Source organism: Panthera leo, chromosome B4 (assembly GCF_018350215.1).
Source record: "Panthera leo isolate Ple1 chromosome B4, P.leo_Ple1_pat1.1, whole genome shotgun sequence".
NCBI lineage: Eukaryota > Metazoa > Chordata > Mammalia > Carnivora > Felidae > Panthera > Panthera leo.
In genome coordinates this window covers 63,426,081-63,447,856 of record NC_056685.1, presented here as the reverse complement: position 1 = coordinate 63,447,856, position 21,776 = coordinate 63,426,081, and the positions used below count along the sequence as shown (strand labels likewise).

Below are 21,776 nucleotides of genomic sequence, written 5' to 3'. Positions count from 1 at the left end.
TATGTATTTTTCTTTATGTAAAATAACCATCTATTTCACAAAAAGTAGAAGTAATGGTGGAAATCTAGTAGAGATAAAATGTTTTATATTAAATCAGCTATTTGGGAACCTTTTCTAAAATTATAGATTACCCAGGATGCCTGGGTGGCTCAGTCAGTTAAGCATCTGACTTCAGTTCAGGTCATGATCTTGCAGTTCACGGGTTCAAGCCCTGCGTGGGGCTCTCTGCTATTAGCACAGAGCCTGCTTCAGATCTCTGTCCCCCTGTCCCTTTGCCTCTCCCCTGCTCATGCTCTTTCTCTCTCTCTCTCTCTCTCTCTCTCTCTCAAAAATAAGCATAAAAATTTTTAAATAAAAAATAAAGTTACAGATTATTTTGCACATTCAGAAATGTTAAAAAAAAAATAGATTTGAAAAAATAAGCCAACCAGCAGCTTAAGAAGGCATTGCAAATATAATTGAAGCATACCCTTCCATTCCCTTCATTGCAGTACTACCCTAAATGTGTTTATTGTTGGAAACCTAGGGGGTTTTTTTGTTTTGTTTTGTTTTTTTAATGTTATTTATTTTGAGAGAGAGAGGGAGAGAGAGCGCGTGCGTACGCACACAACGAGGGAAGGACAGAGAGAAAGGGAGACACAGAACCCAAAGCAGGTTCCAGACTTTGAGCTGTCAGCACAGAGCCCAGTGTGGGTCTCGAACTCATTAACCGTGAGACCATGATCTGAGCCGAAGTTGGATGCTTAACTGACTGAGCCACCCAGGCACCCCAGAAACCTAGTTTTTAAATGTGTTTAATCAGACAGCTAGGAATATAAATTGATACTATATGTTATCCTGGAGCTCCACTAAATAGAATGCCTAGGTTCTGATGTCCCAAGATGTAACTGTATTTGTAAAAATTGAGATCAAGTTTAAAAGAGTTCTCTAGTGTCCATCTCCTTTGCCCTTTTCTCTCTTGAAAAAGTAAAAATGCAGGGCGGTTGGGTGGCTTAAGTCAGTTGAGCGTCCAACTTCAGCTCTGGTCACGATCTCACAGTTAGTGGGTTCAAGCCCTGTGTTGGGCACCGTGCTGACAGCCTGGGGCCTGCTTTTGATTCTGTGTCTCCCTCTCTCTCTGCCCCTCCCCCTCTCATACTCTGTCTCTGTCTCTCAAAAATAAATACTAAAAAAAATAAAAAGGGGGCACCTGGGTGGCTCAGTGAGTTAAGAGTCCGACTTCAGCTCAGGTCACGATCTTGCAGTTTGCGAGTTTGAGCCCCGCATCGGGCTCTGTGCTAACAGCTCGGAGCCTGCAGCCTGCTTCCAATTGTCTCCCTTTCTCTATGCCCTTCCCCCGCTTGTGCTCTGTCTGTCTCTCAAAAATGAATAAATGTAAAAAAAAATTTTTTTTTAATTAAAACAAAAATAATAAAAAGTAAAAATGCATGTATGCCCTGAAACGATCTCTAACATTTACCTGTGTTCCTAGAAAATTTAACTGTTCGGACCATAAAACCATAACCAAGGTAGCTTACCCTATTTAGAAAAAATAAATTCCTACGAAGAAATAAACCCTTTATAGGATGAAATGTTGGAGAACTGAGCAGAGAGATGGAAGCATTTGACTCTTTTGCCAGATGAGGCATGTGAGAATGTCCAGCTGTTAAAGCGAGCAGCTGCCTGGCAACACCAGCAGCTTCATGGCTTTGGCTGCTCAAATGATGGGTGGTTGAGGTGGAGACCAGAGACTCAGCTGTTTGCAGTGGCCTTTTGTTAGTCAGTAGTGGAGCCAGCAAAACTCTCAAGTCAAGGCTAAAAAGTATCAAACGTGTTCCAAGCCTCATGTAGTCACTATTTTTGCTGCACTGTCAAGTGTTGATAAAGGGCTAGTCATAAGAGAATGAACAAAATCTAAATATTTTTACTGATCCTAAGTAGGACTAATGTAAGCCATGTAGCTTTTGAAATCAAACTTATTATCTGTTAGGAGGTGTAGATTTTATTATAAATATTGCTGTAACACTTCTGATGATTCAGCCCATGAAGTTAGAATTTTAAAATATGACAGTGTGAAATATATATAAAAACATTAGTTAAAAAATAAAATACTTCTTTATTGAGAAGCAGTGTGTTCTAATTATACAGAAATTAGCAGTTTATTGACTTGCTTTTAAATCTGGGTGAGTTTTTTTTCCCCCCAAAATTACTTTTTGTTTACCAACTGTGAAGCATCCTAATTAATGGCAATAAACAGGCTACATTTTCATATTAAGGAGTGATCCTCTGTGTACTTAGAGTTCAAACAGTAGGTTTGAACACCACTGTTACTAGCATTGAGCCAGGATGAGACTAGATGATAGATCATTATTGTTCCTTCAGAAGCAACACTGAACAGGAGTCAGAGACATTTTAAGGGTTGCAGAAGAATGGAAAGTCTGTCCACAGCAGGGTAGATTGTCTTAATTTTTTAAAAATAGACTTTATCTTTTATAGCAGTTTTAGGTTCATGGCAATATTGAGCACACAATACAAGATTTCCCATATACTTTCCACCCCCACATATGCACAGCCCCCCCCCCCCCCATTATCAGCATCCCCTAACATAGTGGTACATTCTTATAGTTGATGAACCTACATTGACAGATCATTACCCTAAGTCCATAGTTTAGGTTCACTCTTGGTTTTGTACATATTATGGGTTTAAATAAATGTAGAGTGACGTGGATCCACCATTATAGGATCATGTAGTGTCGCTTTATTTATCCTAATATTTTCTGTACTCCACTTATTTATTTATTCCTCTGTTTCCTTACCTAACTGCTGGCAACCACTGACCTTTTTATTTTCTCCATAGTTTTGCCTTTTCCAGAATGCCATGTAGTTAAGTGTCCTGTAGTATATAGCCTTTTCAGATTGGCTTCTTTCACTTAGTAATGTGCATTTAAGTTTTTTTCACGTCTTTCAGACTGTCTTAATTTTGACTTAGTTAAATTCTGCAGTGCCAAGTCACTGCACCTACTAGTTTGAGGTCCTATTTCAGAGAAGGGATCTTAGGATGCAATCGATCCTAGAAAGACTGTTCTTGACATATTACTCAAAAGTTTCTATCTTTAAAAATATTGGCCAATTAAAATTAAAAAAAAAATGTTGGCCAGCTTAGGGGTGCCTGGGTGGCCCAGTCAGTTGAGTGTCCATCTCTTCATTTCGGCTCATATCATGATCCCGGAGTCATGGGATCAAGCCCTGCATTGAGCTCTGTACTGCGTGTGGAGCCTGCTTGAGATTCATTCATTCATATTCTCTCTCTCTCTCTCTCTCTCTCTCTCTCTCTCTCTCTCTCCCCCCCCCCTTTCTCTTTCTCTCTTAACCCCCCACCCCCTCTCCTCTCCTGTGCTTGTGCTCCTCCTCTCTCTCTCTCTAAAATTAAAAAAAATTTTTTTTTAATGTTGGCCAGCTTAGACATAGATGGTATTCTTAAACTTTGCATCCTTAGACAAGATTCCACTGAACTTTCAGTGGATTTTTTAATCAGTTGCCAAGTAGTAGAGTCGGATGCAGAAGAGGGTGAAAATACTGCTTTTAAATGGTCATTCTGGGTCTAGCCCAAGAATTTTGAGTCACTCTTCAATCATCTTATCTTCATCAAAAGTTCTCTATTAGGGGCACCTGGCTGGCTCAGTCAGTAGAGCGTGTCACTCTTGATCTCAGGGTCATGAGTTCAAGCCCCAAGTTGGGCGTAGAGCTCACTTTAAAAAAAAAAAAAAAGTTTTTAGGACACCTGGGTGGCTCAGTCAGTTAAGCATCCAACTTCAGCTCAGGTCATGATCCTGTAGTCTGTGAGTTCAAGCCCCGCAGTGGGCTCTGTGCTGACAGCTGGGAGCCTGGAGCCTGCTTCAGATTCTGTGTTTCCCTCTCTTTCTACCCCTCCTCTGCTCACACTCTGTCTCTCCCTCTCTCAAAAATAAATAAACATTAAAAAAAATTGTTTTTAAGTTCTCTGTTAACTACTTACTTGCCTGTAGACTGTAAATGGTTCTGTAGAAATAATATATACAGTCTCTGCCCTCTACAAACTTGCTGCCTATGTAGCAGCTTTGATTCAGGCAGATATACGAAAGAAATTCCTATGGCTGAATGTTGAATCCACAGTGTTTATATTGAAGGAGAAAGTGACCTATTATATTTGAATGTGGTGAATTAAATAGTAATAGATGTATACATTTATTTTTTTATTTTTATTTTTTTTATTTTTTATTTTTGGGACAGAGAGAGACAGAGCATGAACGGGGGAGGGGCAGAGAGAGAGGGAGACACAGAATCGGAAACAGGCTCCAGGCTCCGAGCCATCAGCCCAGAGCCTGACGCAGGGCTCGAACTCACGGACCGCGAGATCGTGACCTGGCTGAAGTCGGACGCTTAACCGACTGCGCCACCCAGGCGCCCCTAGATGTATACATTTAAATAGTATATAAATTTCTCTTCTGGAGTAGACTTCACAGAAACCTTCTTAGAGTTTAGATCTCTAGGTAAAATGTGTGGCTTCGCTCATTAACTCCTGTCTGTTTTCTTTGCACAAGCTTCTTAACTCTTTCCTCTAAAGCCACTAATAAATTATTGTACTGGCTTCCTGGGGCTGCCGCAATAAAGTACCACAAACTGGCTAACAGTCTCACAGTTCTGGAGTCCAGAACAAACAGTCCCAAATCAACGTATTAGCTGTGGTGGTCCCTGCGTTAGGAAGGGAAATCAATCCCATGCCCCTCTTCTAGCTTCTGGTCATCTCAGAAATCTCTTGGCCTTTAAATGGTATATTCCATGTGTCTTTACATCATCTTTTCTCTACTTGTGTCTATCTCTTTATCCAAATTTCACTTTGATAAGGACACTGTTCACATTGGTTTAGGGCACATCCTAATAACCTCAAATTGATCAGCTACAAAGACCCTATTTCCAAATAAGGTCAAATTCACAGGTCCTAGGAGTTAGGACTTCTACATCTTCTTGGGGGCATAATTCAAAACATAACAGCTACTGTTGCTGACTTCCCATGTCATCCTCTATCTGATTAGCAAGATTATTCACAAATCTCTTTCTCCAGCCCTAGTCCTACACACCCATCTTTGATGGCCCAGTGGGATCTCAAACTCAGGACATCTTAAAACAAACTAATTATCTCAGCACCTTTCCCTCCTGTCTCTATTTGGCTTTCTCCCTTCTCTCCGTATTATTTAATGCATCAGCACTCTTCTCTCAATCAAGCTTAGCAGCTAGAAAGTCATCTGTAATGTAACAGAAAACCCAGTGGATGTGACATCAGAGTATTCTGCCCCTTTTGATGAATGCATACAGTTGAGCAGGTTTCTTGACCTCTTTGAGCCTCAGTTTCTTCATTTGCAAAATTAAGATTAACAAATCCAAAGGAAAGTAATAATTTGATGAGATAATATACATTAAATCATTTTATATTCATACTTAATATTTTTGATTCTTGAGTCTTTACTTTTTTTTTTAACTTTTTCACTTTTATTAAAGGCTTTGACGAGAACTTCATAAAATGTCATGAAATTCTATTTGCTATACAATAAACATCTACTTCTGAGTAGGAGACATATGTCATTATAGCAACCATTTTAATGTGTAAAAGAATTCTGAATTCTTACTATAAGTATTTGGCTAAAATAAGAAATATCTTTGCAATAAAACTGACAGTGTGGCTTCGGTAAAATATCAGAAATGTCTCCTGGAAAACGTGGGAATGTTTCCTTTTGCCAGATAAACTCTGAACAGTTACAGTTAAGGTGCGTAAATTAGACAAAGCTAGAAAGGAACATCGTGTTTCTAGGAAAGAACAGCATGCAACATGGACTTCCTCCATGTCAAACTGACAACCACTTAATGACAATGACTTATTATACACAGGAAAAGTAGCATATGTTCTTCAGAAGGAAATGATATTGCAAGATAATTCTGATAAACCTTTTATTGAAGTCTTGAATAGCTTCAGAGAATATCACAGAATGGGTAGAGGCGATTTATAGGACATTAAAGGATTCCTTTATATTTTGATACCCTCCTTAAATATAAACACAAATCAAATATAAACACACTTGTAAAACTGTGATTCTCTTAATCAAACGGGTTTACTACCACACTCAGCTACTAGCAGCATTTGGATGCAAAGTTTAATCTGGACAAACCAAGGCAGAGACTCTCCAGTGGGCTCCTGCTGCTGCTGCTTCCAGATACCACTGGTGGAACCCACTTAGGTTTTTTGTTTTCAGCTGAAGGACTGCTTATTTGTAGTGGTTTCCTAGTGGCCTCTGAAGAAACAGAGACCTTTTTTGGTGAAGGCTGAGGTTCTGATTTCACAGCGACTTGAGCAGTCTCCTGAAGTCGCTTCCAGAGTATTACATTTGGATTTAGGTTTCTTCTTCTTTTCAACTGGGGATTTGACCTTCACTTCTTTCTTTTTAATTTCTTTCACCTTATTTTTTCTCATGGTGAAGTATTCATCATTGTCTGCACTCTCACTAAAATCAGAGTCATCCTAGGGGCGCCTGGGTGGCGCAGTCGGTTAAGCGTCCGACTTCAGCCAGGTCACGATCTCGCGGTCCGTGAGTTCGAGCCCCGCGTCAGGCTCTGGGCTGATGGCTCGGAACCTGGAGCCTGTTTCCGATTCTGTGTCTCCCTCTCTCTCTGCCCCTCCCCCGTTCATGCTCTGTCTCTCTCTGTCCCAAAAATAAATAAAAAATGTTGAAAAAAAAAAAAAAAAAATTTAAAAATCAGAGTCATCCTCAGACTCTTCACCAGTTGCAAAGTGTGGTTCAGAGTGATTAGCACTGTCACCATCACTGCCTTCCAGAAGAATCTTCCTCTGTTGTACCACAGTCTTTGATGCGGCTTCTCTTTTCCCTTGCACACCAGGAAAACCATCTTCCTCAGTAATCTTATCCAAATCTAAATAATCACTGGCTACACTGCAATTGGAGATATGAGGGTCCTTACTCATTGTTTTGGTTTCACTACTGTCACATTTTTCAATGCTTTTATCTCCAGCCTCTTCTGCATCAATGGTGACCGTTGGAAGTTCCTTCACTGATAAAGCTAGTGCAACTTCTAAGTCTTGCTGGTATAGCTTGTCACCTAAAGCCATCCTATTTTTAGGGGTTTTCTCTTGCAGTGGGATATCTTCTTTCTGGAGATTCTTCAGTTTAGGTTTCCTTGTTTCTAGTTTTAACTCCTTTGGTGGTGTTCTGGGTTTCTCATTTAAAGGTGTAGTTGCAGAAATAAAGTCATCATCGCTGTCAGAGTCCTGAAACCATGAGTAATTGACCGGATTCTTATGCCTCACACACCGTGGCCCCCTCCAACACTGAAAATCTGCAGTTTTCAAGTTCTTGTTGGCAGCAGTGGATGAGTCTTGTTCACTTTCTACATCAAGTCATTAAGTTCTGTGTTTGCTGCCACTGCACGTTTCTCCTCTTTGTTCTCACTGGCTGCCACTCCTTATCCATAAGCTGGCCTTTGGAATAACTTGTAGCTCATCTCCCTTACTTCTCTTGTACCATCACACTCTCACTGTGGTTAACTAACTAATAAAAAGCCCTCGGGAGCATAGAATTCTTTTCACAATCCTTCCCCCCTTTCCTAGGAGTTCTGCAGATTTCTAATTTGTCATTCAAGGCTCTGCCATCTGGCCCGAAATAGTCTCATCTTCCTCCTTGAGTATTTGTTGAGCCTGTATGTTGGGCCTCTGCTAGGCCCTTTGAGTATCCTAAGAAAAAGATATGACTGAGCCTCGAGGCATATAGTTTAACAGTAATAGAAATGTTAGATTATGCTAAGTTTATGTTACATGTTCAGTTTTATAGGTCCTGTTAGAGGGAACCACATCTAACAGTGTACCTTAGAGAGAATATTCAGGAAAGATTTCACAAAGAGGCAAAATTAAAGCTAAATTTTATTTTATTTATTGAGAACTTATTTTGTTCCAGGCAGTATTCTAAGTGCTTAGGTATTCTAAGGTAGTTATTGTTACTGACCTGTTTGCAGATGACGAAACAAACCATAGAGAGGTAAAATTACTCACCCAAAGTCAGGGAGCTGTTAAGTTCTCTGTAGGGTTTGAGAAAGCCATGTTCTTAGCTGTTAAGCTATAGTCCTCTCAACCTAAAATGCTAAATAGGCTGGGGACACCTGGCTGGCTCAGTCAGTTGAGCATCTAACTCTTGATTTCAGCTCAGGTCCTGATCCCAGTGCCATGGGATCAAGCCCTACGTCAGGTTCTGTGCTAATCGTGTGCTGCTTGGGATTATCTCTCTCTCTCTCTCTCTCTCTCACTCGCGCGCCTTCCCTCCCACTCTCACCCTCCCTCCCTCTCTCTCTCCACCCCTCTCCCCTGCTTATGTGTGAGCTCTTTCTCTTAAAAAAAAAAAAAATGCTAAATAGGCTATAAACATGGGGAAGGATACAGAAGTGTTAAAGGGCGAGCTAAAGACTAACAGATTGCATGGAGACATGGAAAAATACATCGTATGTTTAAGAAACATTGATTAGCAAAGAATAGAGGATATAGGGTTCCAAAATAGGATTCCTAGAAAAAAGCTTAGGCCTGTGAATGCTCTTATTGTGGATGCTGCTGCTTTTTTAAATGTCAGCCTCCTTTTTTATTAAGTCTCTCCCCTCTTCTCTGCTTCCAGAGGCATGATTCTTTCTTGTTGTCATGTCTCCCTCTAGCCAAGTTGCTGATTATGGTTTCAGCTCCTTTTTCCTGCCTTGTGATCTTTTTTTTTCTCTCTCTCTTTTCAACCTATTTCTTACCACTGGTGTGGCCTTCTTTCATGCTGTCTCATCATCTAGCACGTAGAGAGGCGTTCTCTAAGGTGTGCTTTCATTAACAACACACTTAAATCGTGATAGTCTCAGACAGGAAGACTAACATAGCACATTCCCTGCAAGTCTCTGGAACAGTTTCCTGGGTGTCTGTTACCTCCTAGGTATCCAGATAAAGTAGCATTTTCAGTGACCCATTGAAAACTCCCTCCCGAAACTGCCATGACAAATGACCTGGTAATGGAAGGCCCTGAAAAGAACTCCCTTTAGGTTGGCCTGGCCACCGTCTCTTTATCCTGGCAGCCTCATCCGTGCTCATTCATACCTGCCAAGTATCAGCCTAGCCTCTTTTACTAGATGCCAAAACATGCAGATCCAAATACAACAAAATGTTCACTGACAGCTTCAAATATATCTATGTGTTTCCGCATTGTATCCTAGTCCCCACAAACTAGAATGGATCTAAAAACTGGGAAAATGGACGTTTAATATACAGTAAAACCCACATCTTAAATTCTAATGTTATCCATGTATTTGCTAAGTGTGATGCTGCAATTTAGTTTTCGTTTACAGATAGTAAAATGGAAATAAAGGGCACAAAACTCCACAGCATCCCATTTAAAGTGAGATTGAGCACTCCAGCTACATTAGCCCACAATTGCTTGCTTAGCTATTGCTATATAAGAGAATAATCTTTCCTTCTTTTATAAATGTTAACCATTCAAGCTCCAAAGAGAATGATTCATGGACATTAAACTTCTAACTGTCCATGACGATTACTCAGTTTGCCTGATATACTATAGTTTGGATTCTGAACTTTGAAGTAGAAACTTATCAGACTAGAGAGCCTAGACTCTTAGATTTTCCTTTTTTTGAAAAAGGAAAATGTTTATTTATTTATTTATTTTTAGAGAGAGAGCGCAAGGTAGGAACAGAGGGTGAGAGAGAATCTCAGGCTCTGCGTTCATGAACTGTGAGATCATGACTGGAGCCAAAATCAAGAGTCAAGACACTCAATTGATTGAGCCACCCAGGCACCCCTAGATTTTCCTTTTTATTTTATTTTGTTTTAAGTTTGTTTATTTTGAGAGAGAGTGGGAGAGGGGCAGAGAGAGGGAGAGAGAGAATCCCAGTCTTCATGCTGTCAGTGCAAAGCCCGATGCAGGACTTAAACTCTTGAACTGTGAGATCATGACCTGAGCCGAAGTCAGACACTTAACCAACAGAGCTACCCAGGTGCCCCTGGATTTTCCTTACTAAGCACTCTTTCACAGCATAAGGAAATTATGTGATTGCAATTTATGAGCCCAGACGTGAATCACACACTTTGTAGCTTAATTTATAGACATTGCTTTCTTGTAATTATCCTGAGCTATTAGAATGAATAACTTTAGCTAATGACTGTTCCTTATGACCAAAAGTTTATTTATTATTTGCAAAAGTAGGCTTTTATGATTCATTTTAAATTTCCAAATGCAGCTTCAGATTAATTAGAAAGAAAATAGCTGTTTTTCTGTATTAATAAAGTAGCAACATTCAGGGAAAAAATTTCTAGCTTTTCTGTTGTCTTTAAAATTTGTTCCTATCGAGGCGGCTGGGTGGCTCAGTTGGTTGAGCGTCCGACTTAGGCTCAGGTCATGATCTCATGGTCTGTGAGTTCGAGCCCGGCTCTGTGCTGACAGCTCGGATCCTGGAGCCTGTTTCCCATTCTGTATCTCCCTCTCTCTCTCTGCCCCTCCCCCACTCATGCTCTGTCTCTCTCTCTCTCTCTCTCTCTCTCTGTCAAAAATAAATAAACATTAAAAAAAATTTGTTCTTATCAAAGTAATTTGAAAGTATTTATTTATAGGATGTGAACCATGTATATATTTTTTTGTCCTTGCTATTATTTTTCTAATACTTTGCTGGTATTTTTTTGTATAGTTGCCCTTGGACCAGAAAGAAGAAAATCTGACTCAGGAGTTATGTTGCCAACACTCAGGGTCTCTCTTATCCAAGACATGAGGTATATGTGCTAATATTTGATAACTGTTAAATATTTGTGGCTTTCACTTACATTGCTCAAATAATTATGGCTATATGTATTTTTTGCTTATGTATTCTGAAGAAAACATTTTTTATAATCTTGCTTACTTTACTGTTTTTTTTCCTGACATTAAATCCAAAGGGAAAATACAACTGAGAAGATTTTTAAAGTAGTGAAATTATTTTCCAGTTTATTCAGTTTTTTAAAACCTCCTTAAATACCTGCTGCCCACAGTCACAGACCAAAAATATCTGCACATAATGCCAGGTTACTTGGCAAAAAAACTGCTATTAGGTAGGTTTAATTTGAAGCAAATGCAAATCTGAGAATTATTAGTTGTAGTTACTGGTCTTAGAAATCATTGGAAAGCACAGGCTAAGCTCCTTCTTGTCATTTGTATATTAGTTCAAATGTTGCTTTGTCTAAAAAGCCTGCCCAGACCACCTGTTAGACCACCTGCTAGCCACCCAGTCACTCTCTTTCACACCCCTGTGTGTCCTCTCCGTAGCAATTATTTGAGTTTGTTTGTTCTAACAACCTTCGTGAGAGAGGTCAATCTGTCTGACATGTAAAACTTTTGAATTACTACTAAATGTTGATGGAGTTCAACATGTAATTGGTGCTCAATTAATATTTGTTAAATGAAGGATTTGCCTACTTTAAGCTCTGTGAGTGTACATGAGAGTGTGTGTGTGTGTGTGTGTGTGTGTGTGTGTGTGTGCTTATCTAATATTTTCGCATATGCCTTTATATCTTTACCTGATTCTACTGGCCAAACTGCTACTGAACTATTTTGGTTCAAGTTTTGAAGCTTAGAAAGGTGGTGATTGCTGGAAATAATAAAGATTAGAGCAGAAATTAATGCTATAGAAACCAAAAAAATAGTAGAACAGATCAATGAAACCAGAAGTTGGTTCTTTGAAAGAAATAACAAAATTGATAAGCCACTAGCAAGTTTGATCAAAAAGACAAAGAAAAGGACCCAAATAAATAAAATCAAGAATGAAAGAGATCACAACCAACACAGCAGAAATAAAAACAATAAGAGAATATTATGAATAATTATATGCCAATAAAATGGGCAATCTGGAAGAAATGGACAAATTCCTAGAAACATACACTACCAAAGCAAACAGGAAGAAATAGAAAATTTGAACAGACCCATAACCAGTAAAGAAATCGAATTAGTAATCAAAAATCTCCCAAAAAACAAGAGTCCAGGGCCAGATAGCTTTCTAGGGGAATTCTACCAAACATTTAAGGAAGAGTTAATACCTATTCTCTTGGGGCGCCTGGGTGGCGCAGTCGGTTGAGCGTCCGACTTCAGCCAGGTCACGATCTCGCGGTCCGTGAGTTCAAGCCCCGCGTCGGGCTCTGGGCTGATGGCTCGGAGCCTGGAGCCTGTTTCCGATTCTTTGTCTCCCTCTCTCACTGCCCCTCCCCCGTTCATGCTCTGTCTCTCTCTGTCCCAAAAATAAATAAAAAACGTTGAAAAAAAAATTTTTTTTGAAAAAAAAAATACCTATTCTCTTGAAGCTGTTGCAAAAAATAGAAATGGAAGGAAACTTCAAGACTCTTTCTATGAGGCTAGCATTACCTTGATTCCAAAACCAGACAGAGACCCCACTAAAAAGAACTATAGACCAATTTCCCTGATGAACATGGATGCAAAAATCCTCAACAAGATATTAGCCAACCGGCTCCAACAATACATTAAAAAAATTATTCACCACGACCAAGTGGGATTTATACCTGGGATGCAGGGCTGGTTCAATATCCGCAAAACAATTAACGTGATTCATCACATCAATAGAAGAAAGGACAAGAACCATATGATCCTCTCAATAGATGCAGAGAAAGCATTTGACAAAATACAGCATCCTTTCTTGATAAAAACCCTCAAGAAAGTAGGGATAGGAGCATACCTCAAGTTCATAAAAGCCATATATGAACCACCCAACACTAACATCATCCTCAATGGGGAAAAACTGAGAGCTTTCCCCCTAAGGTCAGGAACAAGACAGGGATGTCCATTCTCATCACTGTTATTCAACATAGTATTGGAAGTCTTAGCCACTGCAATCAGACAACATAAAAGGCATCCAAATCATCCGGGAGGAGGTCAAACTTTCACTCTTGGCAGATGACATGATACTCTATATGGAAAACCCAAAAAATTCCACAAAAGAACTGCTAGAATTGATTCATGAATTCAGCAAAGTTGCAGGATATAAAATCAATGCACAGAAATCGGTTGCATTCCTATACACCAACAATGAAACAACAGAAAGAGAAATCAAGGAATCGATCCCATTTACAATTGCATCAAAAACCATCAGATACCTAGGAATAAATCTAACCAAAGAGGTGAAAAATCTATACACTGAAAACTATAGAAAGCTTATGAAAGCCCTTGAAGAAGACACACACACAAAAAAAAGGAATAAGATTCCATGCTCCTGGATAGGAAGAACAAATATTGTTAAAATGTCAATACTACCCAAAGCAATCGACATATTCAGTACAATCCCTCTCAAAATAACACCAGCATTCTGCACAGAGCTAGAACAAACAATCCTAAAATTTGTATGGAACCAGAAAAGACCCCGAATAGCCAGAGCAATCTTGGAAAAGAAAACCAAAGCAGGAGGCATCACAATTCCGGACTTCAAGCTATACTACAAAGCTGTAATCATCAAGACAGTATGGTACTGGCACAAGAACAGACACTCATATCAGTGGAACAGAATAGAGAACCCGGAAATGGACCCACAAACGTATGGCCAACTAATCTTTGACAAAGCAGGAAAGAATATCCAATGGAATAAAGACAGTCTCTTCAGCAAGTGGTGCTGGGAAAACTGGACAGCGACCTGCAGAAGAATGAACCTGGACCACTTTCTTACACCATGCACAAAAATAACTCAAAATGGATGAAAGACCGAAATGTGAGACAGAAAGCCATCAAAATCCTCAAGGAGAAAGCAAGCAAAAACCTCTTTGATCTTGGCTGCAGCAACTTCTTACTCAACACATCTCCGGAGGCAAGGGAAACAAAAGCAAAAATGAACTACGGGACCTCATCAAAATAAAAAACTTCTGCACAGCAAAGGAAACCATCAGCAAAACTAAAAGGCAGTGGGAGACGGAATGGGATAAGTATTTGCAAACGACATAGCAGATAAAGGGTTAGTATCCAAAATCTGTAAAGAACTTATCAAACTCAACACCCAAAGTACAAATAATCCAGTGAAGAAATGGGCAAAAGACATGAATAGACACTTCTTCAAAGAAGACATCCAGATGGCCAACTGACACAGGAAAAAATGCTCAACGTCACTTATCATCAGGGAAATACAAATCAAAACCACAATGAGATACCACCTTACACCTATCAGAATGGCTAACATTAACAACTCAGGCAACAACAGATGTTGGCAAGGATGCGGAGAAAGAGGATCTCTTTTGCATTGTTGGTGGGAATGCACGCTGGTACAGCCACTCTGGAAAACAGTATGGAGGTTCGTCAAAAAATTAAAAATAGTACTACCCTACAACTCAACAATTGCACTACTAGGTATTTATCCAAGTGATACAGGTGTGCTGTTTCCAAAGGGACACATGCACCCCCCATGTTTATAGCAGCACTATCAACAATAGCCAAAGTATGGAAAGAGCCCAAATGTCCATGTATGGATGAACATGTAAAGAAGATGTGGTATATATGCACAATGGAGTATTACTCAGCAATAAAAAAGAATGAAATCTTGCCATTTGCAGCTACGTGGATGGAACTGGAGGGTATTAGGCTAAGTGAAATGAGTCAGTCAGAGAAAGATGAAAATCATATGACTTCACTCATATGAGGACTTTAAGAGAGAAAACAGATGAACATAAGGGAAGGGAAACAAAAATAATACAAAAACAGGGAGGGGGACAAAACAGAAGAGACTCATAAATATGGAGAACAAACTGAGGGTTACTGCAGGCGGGATGGGCTAAATGGGTAAGGGGCACTAAGGAATCTACTCCTGAAATCATTGTTGCACTATATGCTAATTTGGATGTAAATTTAAAAAATAAAATTAAAAACAATAAATTCTTCAGATGCCTGTAAAATAAATAAGAAAAAAAAAGAAAGAAAGAAAGGTGGTGATTGCTGAGATACTTTTTACTAATCGGTTTAAATGTGACAGTATACAAGAAATGTAAGTCCTATTGCTTAGCTTCTTTTTACAGATGTGAAAGCTCAGGCCCAGGTGGTCAAGTCTGAGACCATATTACCAATTAACAGCAGAAGTGGAACTAGAACTAAGGTATCCTGACCATAGGTCAGGTCTCTGTCTAACTAGATGCAAGTACTCAGCCTTTGCCACATCACCAGGAAAATATCTACTGTGACTAGACACAAATAAGTTGGCAGTAGTGTAAGGGTGTATATCAGTTTAAATATAATTTAGTATAACTCTGACGAAATCTATATTTGTTCACGGTACTCAGCTGAAAAACTGATGTCCTGTGACTTAACACACAACAAATTAAAATTGGACTTTTAATTTTTAGTCTTTGTCTTACAAAAAGTCTAAAAAAGACCCCCGAGTATCCTAAAGTGATGTTTTGACAAAATGATAGATGCTTTTAATAAAACTTGATTGGTTGGCAGGGTGCCTGGCTGGTTCAGTTGGTTGAGCATTAGATTCTTGATCTCGGGGTCCTGAGTTTGAGCCCCATCATGCGCTTAGAGTTTACTTTAAAAAGAAAAAAAATTGGGGGCACCTGGGTGGCTCAGTTGGTTGGGCATCTGACTTCGGCTCAGGTTATGATCTCGCAGTTCGTGAGTTCGAGCCCCACATCAGGCTCTGTGCTGATGGCATGGAGCCTGCTTGGGATTCTGTCTTTCCTTTCTGCCCCTAACCCTGCTTGTGTGCGCTTTCTCTCTTACTCACTCTCTCTCAAAACAAATAAATAACTGAAAAAAATAAAATCTTTATTAAAAATAAATAGATAAGTGTTGAGGTAATAATAAAGAAGAATGAAATCTTGCCATTTGCAGCAAGGATGGAGCTAGAGGGTATAATGCTAAGTGAAATGAGTCAGTCAGAAAAAGACAAATACCATATGATTTCTCTCATGTGGAGAATTTAAGAAATAAAACCAATGAACAAAGGCAGGGGGGGAAAACAAACCAGAAAAATACAGACTCAACTATAGAGAAGAAACTGATGGTCACCAGAGGGGAGGTGGGTGGGAAGATGGGTGAAACAGGTGAAGGGGATTAAGAGTACACTTACGAAGAGCACCGAGTATAGAATTGTTGAATCACTATATTGTACACTGAATATAACACTGTGTGTTTTACTGGAATTAAATTTTTTTAATCACAAGAAAGACTATATGTATGAATATACACACACACACACCCATTAAGTACATTCACATTATTGTGCAGCCATCACCACTATCCATCTCCAGAATTCTGTTGTCATCCCAAACTGAAACTCTGTACCCATTGAACAATAAATGATTCCCCATTCTTAGTTCTCCCCAAGCTCCTGGTAACCACGTTTTCATTTTCTTTTCTTTCTTTCTTTTTTTTTTTTTTAAATGTCTGTTTATTATTGAGAGAGAGAGAGATACAGAATCCAGAGTAGGCTTCTGGCTCTGAGCTGTCAGCACAGAGCCCCGTGCGGGGCTCAAATTCATGAACCACGAGATTATGACCTGAGCCAAAGTGGGACGCTCAAATGACTGACTGAGCCATTTAGGCGGCCCACTCCTATGAAATAGGAGTGAAATTTTCTGTCTCTGTGAATTTGACTATTCTAGGTACCTCATTTAAGTCAAATCATGCTTTTTGCATCTGGTTTGTTTCACTTCGTATATTTTTTGAAATGTTCATTATGAGGGCACCTGGATGGCTCAGTCAGTTCAGCATTTGACTCTTGATTTTGGCTCAGGTCATGATCTCACAGTTCATGGGTTCAGTCCCCACATTGGGGTGTGTGCTGACAGCATGCAACCTGCTTGGGATTCTCTCTCTCCTCTCTGCCCCTCTCCCTTTTATGCATGCACACACATGTGTGCACTCACTCTCTCTCTCAAAAATGAATATTTTTAAAGTGTTTTATTAATATATTTTTTGGGGGTGAAGGGCAGAGAGACAGAGGATCTGAAGCAGGCTTTGTGCCAATAGAGAGCCTGGTGCAGGGCTCAAACTCATGATCATGACCTAGGCTGAAGTCAGACACTCAGCTGACTGAGCCACCCAGGTACCCTTAAACATTCTTTTTAATGTTCGTTATCAAAATGTTTAAATATATGTTATAACCTGTGTCAGAATTTCCTTCTTTTTTAAAGATTAATATTCCATCTTCTATATATATATATACCACATTTTTTTAACAGTAAACATTGGATTGTTTCCACCTTTTGGCTATTGTGAATACTATAAATGTTGGGTATTCAGTTATCTGTTCAGGTCCTGCTTTTAGTTCTTTTGGGTATATACCCAGAAGTAGAATTGTTTGGTCACATGGTAATTCTGTGTTTAATTTTTTGAAGAGCCACCATTCATTCTGTTTTCCACAGTGGCTGTACCATTTTACGTTCCTACCAGCAATACACCAGGGTGCCAGGTTTTCTGCCTGTGAAACGAGAGCATTATTTCCCCAACCAGATGACTTGATGGTCTTTCACCAGTACGGGTATTCTCTGCCTGGAAGCTAGATAAAAATCAGAAGACTGCTTGCTCTCTTCAAAAGAAGAGATGTGGAAGCCTAATCATCCAGCTCCGTGCTACTGATCCTCATGCTCATGGGACTGATAGCGTCTCAGGAAGCCCCTGAGAAAACACTGCCCATGGCTGTCTCTCCCTCTTCTCTGCTTCCATTCTGCCTCCTTTAAATGACGTTTTATACACTGTTGTTCTTTTTCATGATATATTTACTTTAGAGTTTAACTCTTAGTGGACAGGATTATTTCCCTGTTTCCAGGTTCTTGGCAAGTGCTTCATTTTAGTCCCTAATCATTACCTAGATAGCTGACATAGATGTTTTTCCTTCAGGAAAAACACCCAAGTAATATTCTAAACTTTGATTTCTTTCAGTCTACACAATTAAAGAAAAAACGTATTCTCCAAGATTAGTGTACCTCTCTGAGTCTGTGTTCTCTATTGGGCACATGTCTCTGTTGGTACCTCCTGTCTTTCCAGGTTTATCTCTTGAGGCAAAGACATTGACACTTTGAGTCCTCCTAGTTGTCAAGAATCTTGGCACCAAATTGCTTAGTAGCTGGCATGAGTCCAGGATACAGTCATCTGAAGGCTATCCAGTTTGTCTTGGTATCTTAGACAATTCTGCAAGACCATCGTGGATGCCAAGTATCGCCACACTGTCAGTTGTAGGATGATTTTTTGTTCCATAGAGAAAGGCTGAAGATAGTAAAGAAGTGTATAGATTATCTACATAGAAAAGAGAAGTGTTATTATGATGTTACCAGTATTAAAAATTTCTTTCCAGAGTAACCATGTACATGTCATCCAGCTATTCAAATACTTTTATTCTTGATGACAAGGTAATTAATGTTGAAGAGCACCATAGAACATTACATGACCAAGGAGACTAAGTTCTGTAATCCAAGTCTGGGTATTCTGACTATGTAAACAAATGAATTGGCTGTCTGAGTGAATCCTAGAAAAATTCTGTTTATATGAAAAGATGGGAATAAATTATCTGAGGGCAAATTAGCTATTTCCTTTATCATTTTTAACTAATAATATGTGCATAGGTCCCTGTGAGCCTCTTGCTTTATTCTACACTAAAATTAAGTGGTTATTGATTTCATTACCCCAGGAAGGAATATTTTGAGTAATTTTTTATGTCTGTACGGAATCTGAGCTTAAATTAAAATTGGCCAATCCTTAATTTATCTAAAAAATAATGCTGGGTTTAAAAATAACAAATAAAATTGGGTTTTGTTAATGATACAGTGGAAGTAAACACTGGTTTTAGACTCGGGAAATGTGGATTGAAATGTAGCTGCTACCACTCTTAGAAATCATTTGGTTTTAGAGAACAGAAGCCCATTCAAACTAGCTTCAGTAAAAAGGAATGGATTTATTGGAGATATATAAAAGTGTTTTCCAGAATCCAAGAATAGGAACTGTGACTGCTAAATCTTGTCACAAGTTACTGTCACTGTCTCACTGGAAGCAAATCATCTCTGTTTCTCCCATCACATCTGCTCATCTTCCCCTCCCTGTCCCTCCTTTGCCTTGCCTTTTTTTTCCTGTTTTATTGTGTACAGGCCCAAGCCCTGGCTTTAACATCCTTTCTTATTTTTAGCATTCAACAAAAACTAACCTGGTTTTCCAGTATACAAATTCCTAGTTTCTGAGAGAAAATCCAGTGAACTCAGTTTAGATCAGGGATGTTCCTCTTACTCAGTCCATTTTAGTGAAGGATTAGGATCATAGTGGTAAGTGGAGTTGTGTCTTCTAGGGGAACTTCTCTAAGAATGTGAGTGTGAGAAAGAATTGATAGAAAATGGGTGACATGTCTAGAATAATACTTATTATCTCTGTGACCTTGACTGGATCACTTAGTCTCAATTAGTCTCCATTTTCTCACCCTTAAAGTGAAATAATGATGATCTCCCTCTGACTAGTTTTTGTGACAGTCAGATAAGACAAGGTACACAGAAACTTTTCTAAATTAGAAAGCTTTGTAGTAGAGTTAGGAATAAATCAAGTAAATAAGTTATTTAAACCATACCATATGTGCTTTTCTGTGAATTAACAGGATCTATTTTGGAAGTAATACTTGTATAATATTTTGCTGAATTCCATTATAGTCATCTATAATAAATGATTCCAATTAAAAGATCCAAATGGCACATAACTACACAGCAAATTTTTAATAGATTCGATTACAGTTTAATAACAAAATGCATATAAATTGTTTTAAAGCATAGAGTTAGATATAGATTCACAAAGCAGCAGAGTTTTTGAGCTCCTACTATGTGCTAGGCCCTATGGGGTACAAAGAAGACTGCAAGGCTGCTAAGGAATCGTGGGGCTCCTTTTCCCAGGAGCTTTTGTAAGCTGAGAAACATGTACACCAAGAGAAAATGATAAAAGTAATAATAAGCAGTACATGGTAAATGCAAGTTAGATTATAGTGTTTCATAAATTAAAGAGGTCATTGAAGGCTGTGATGGTCATGGAAAGTAATCTAGAAGGAGCTGGGATCTCAAACATGAATAGAATCAAATAGGGAAGCAGGTAATGGAATGCAAAGTCTTATGAGTCACTTGTCTGGAATGGAACTTTTTTGAATAAGAGGATATATTGAGACTGAGGGGTAGTAAGTATAGTCTGCACAGTTCAGACTATATCCTGTGAATTTTTGAAGGTTCTGGAACAAAGGAATTATATTATGGATGCAGTATTTTAGACAGCTGTTTCCCTGGTGCCAGTGAATAAGATGGGCTTGCAAAGAAGAGTCTGGTGGCCTTGTCTCCCAACCCCCATGCCTCCTCCCAAGAAAAAAACTAGCACAAATTCTTTAATGATGGGAATGCTGATTGCCACTTAAGATAGATTGCATGTTACATATTCCAATCCTTCTCATTTTCCTTAAACATAGATTGTTTTCCAAATTACAATTATTTTCATTTTGTCATTCTTAACCTACCATGTCTCCAGATTCTTGTTTAAGGCCAACATAAAGCTTATTTTAGTAAATTTTACTGTTTTAGAATAGAAAGAATACTAAGGAAAAGATTAGACCACATAAGTGCTTATCAGATCTAATGTGGATTCATTTTCAGTTACTACACTTTGAATCAACTTTCCTCACTTATGTGAGCTCTGAGTTGACACTGCACTCAACGGGGGTGCCTTGAAAATACTTTAGAACTTTAAGTGGTAAATGCCTGAGCATTTTCCCTTTGTTGCTTTTGGTCAGCTGTGTCATCATTTGGGAAATGTCAGGGTGGACGAACAGCCAGTGCTGCTTCATTAGGCCCCTACTGGGTTGTCAGGTGTCCCACCACTGCCACTACCATCAGTAAGAACCAGGGTCTAAGAGGGGACTTGCCTAATGACAGCTTTCTCCATTCATGACCATGTATACTGGTATTAGCCCTTTAAAAATAAAATAAGTGTGTCATACATTCTGAAAAAACTTCTTAGAGACGAGGTGAGGTTGGCTAAGCCCTACAAAGATGGCAACAGAATTTTCTTTTAACTCTTCGTTTTGACTTGTTTTTAAGCCACCTCTTCAGTGTGTCTGTGTAATGTGATTATAATGCTTTATATCTTATCAAGAGTCTTTGATCATATATCAACACTCTGGCTTGAGGGCCTAAATCTTCAGATCCAGGGATTAAGAGAGAGGAAGGGAAGGAGAGAGGGAGAGGGGAAAGATGAAAAAAAGGGGGTGCCTGGCTAGGTTGGTCGGTGGAGCATGTGACTCTTGATTTCTGGGTTGTGAGTTTGAGCCCCATGTTGGGTGTAGAAATTAATTTAAAATGAAATCTTTAAAAAAGAGAGGGAGAGAAAGAATATGTGTGTTTTATAGGGAGAATATTCCTTATTTTGAATTATTAGAATCATTAGAGAAAGGGGTTCATTGAAATATTTATAGGTAAGATGAGTCATTCTGGACATTAAAAAAAAATCAAGGGAAAGGATGGTGGGTCACAATCACAAAAACTTTAATTTAGTGACTCACTCTAGTGGTTTTACAATTACCCTGCCCCTTAGGCCTGCCCTTCCTGCCCAAACTTCTTCCCCTTTAGGAGAAAAACCATTTAGGAAAATAAACTCACGTCCCTCTGAGTATAGCATTGACTTCTATACATACATGTGACATTCAGTTGGAATTTGACCATACAATTTTCAAAGTCTTTTACAAATTTTGAATTTATAAGTGCA

General features: G+C 39.0%; 2 protein-coding genes across 7 annotated transcripts in view; one reads left to right on the top strand and one right to left on the bottom strand.

Annotated features, from left to right (window-relative positions):
- Nucleotides 1-21,776, top strand: part of DENND5B (DENN domain containing 5B) — a 189,035-nt gene that overhangs the window by 140,862 nt on the left and 26,397 nt on the right. For all 6 annotated transcript variants that reach the window (XR_006204761.1, XM_042946198.1, XM_042946197.1 and 3 more), the window contains one exon: nucleotides 10,738-10,819. Coding sequence is in view for 5 of the 6 variants with exons in the window: in XM_042946198.1 (XP_042802132.1) it covers nucleotides 10,738-10,819 (82 nt within the window). In the remaining variant the exon portion in view is untranslated. The remainder of the gene's footprint in view (nucleotides 1-10,737; nucleotides 10,820-21,776) is intronic.
- LOC122223940 (RAD51-associated protein 1-like) lies at nucleotides 6,142-8,824 on the bottom strand. Its single transcript, XM_042945059.1, is given in 4 exon segments — nucleotides 6,142-6,370; nucleotides 6,372-6,513; nucleotides 6,760-7,413; nucleotides 8,803-8,824. Coding segments are annotated over 4 exon segments (1,047 nt in total).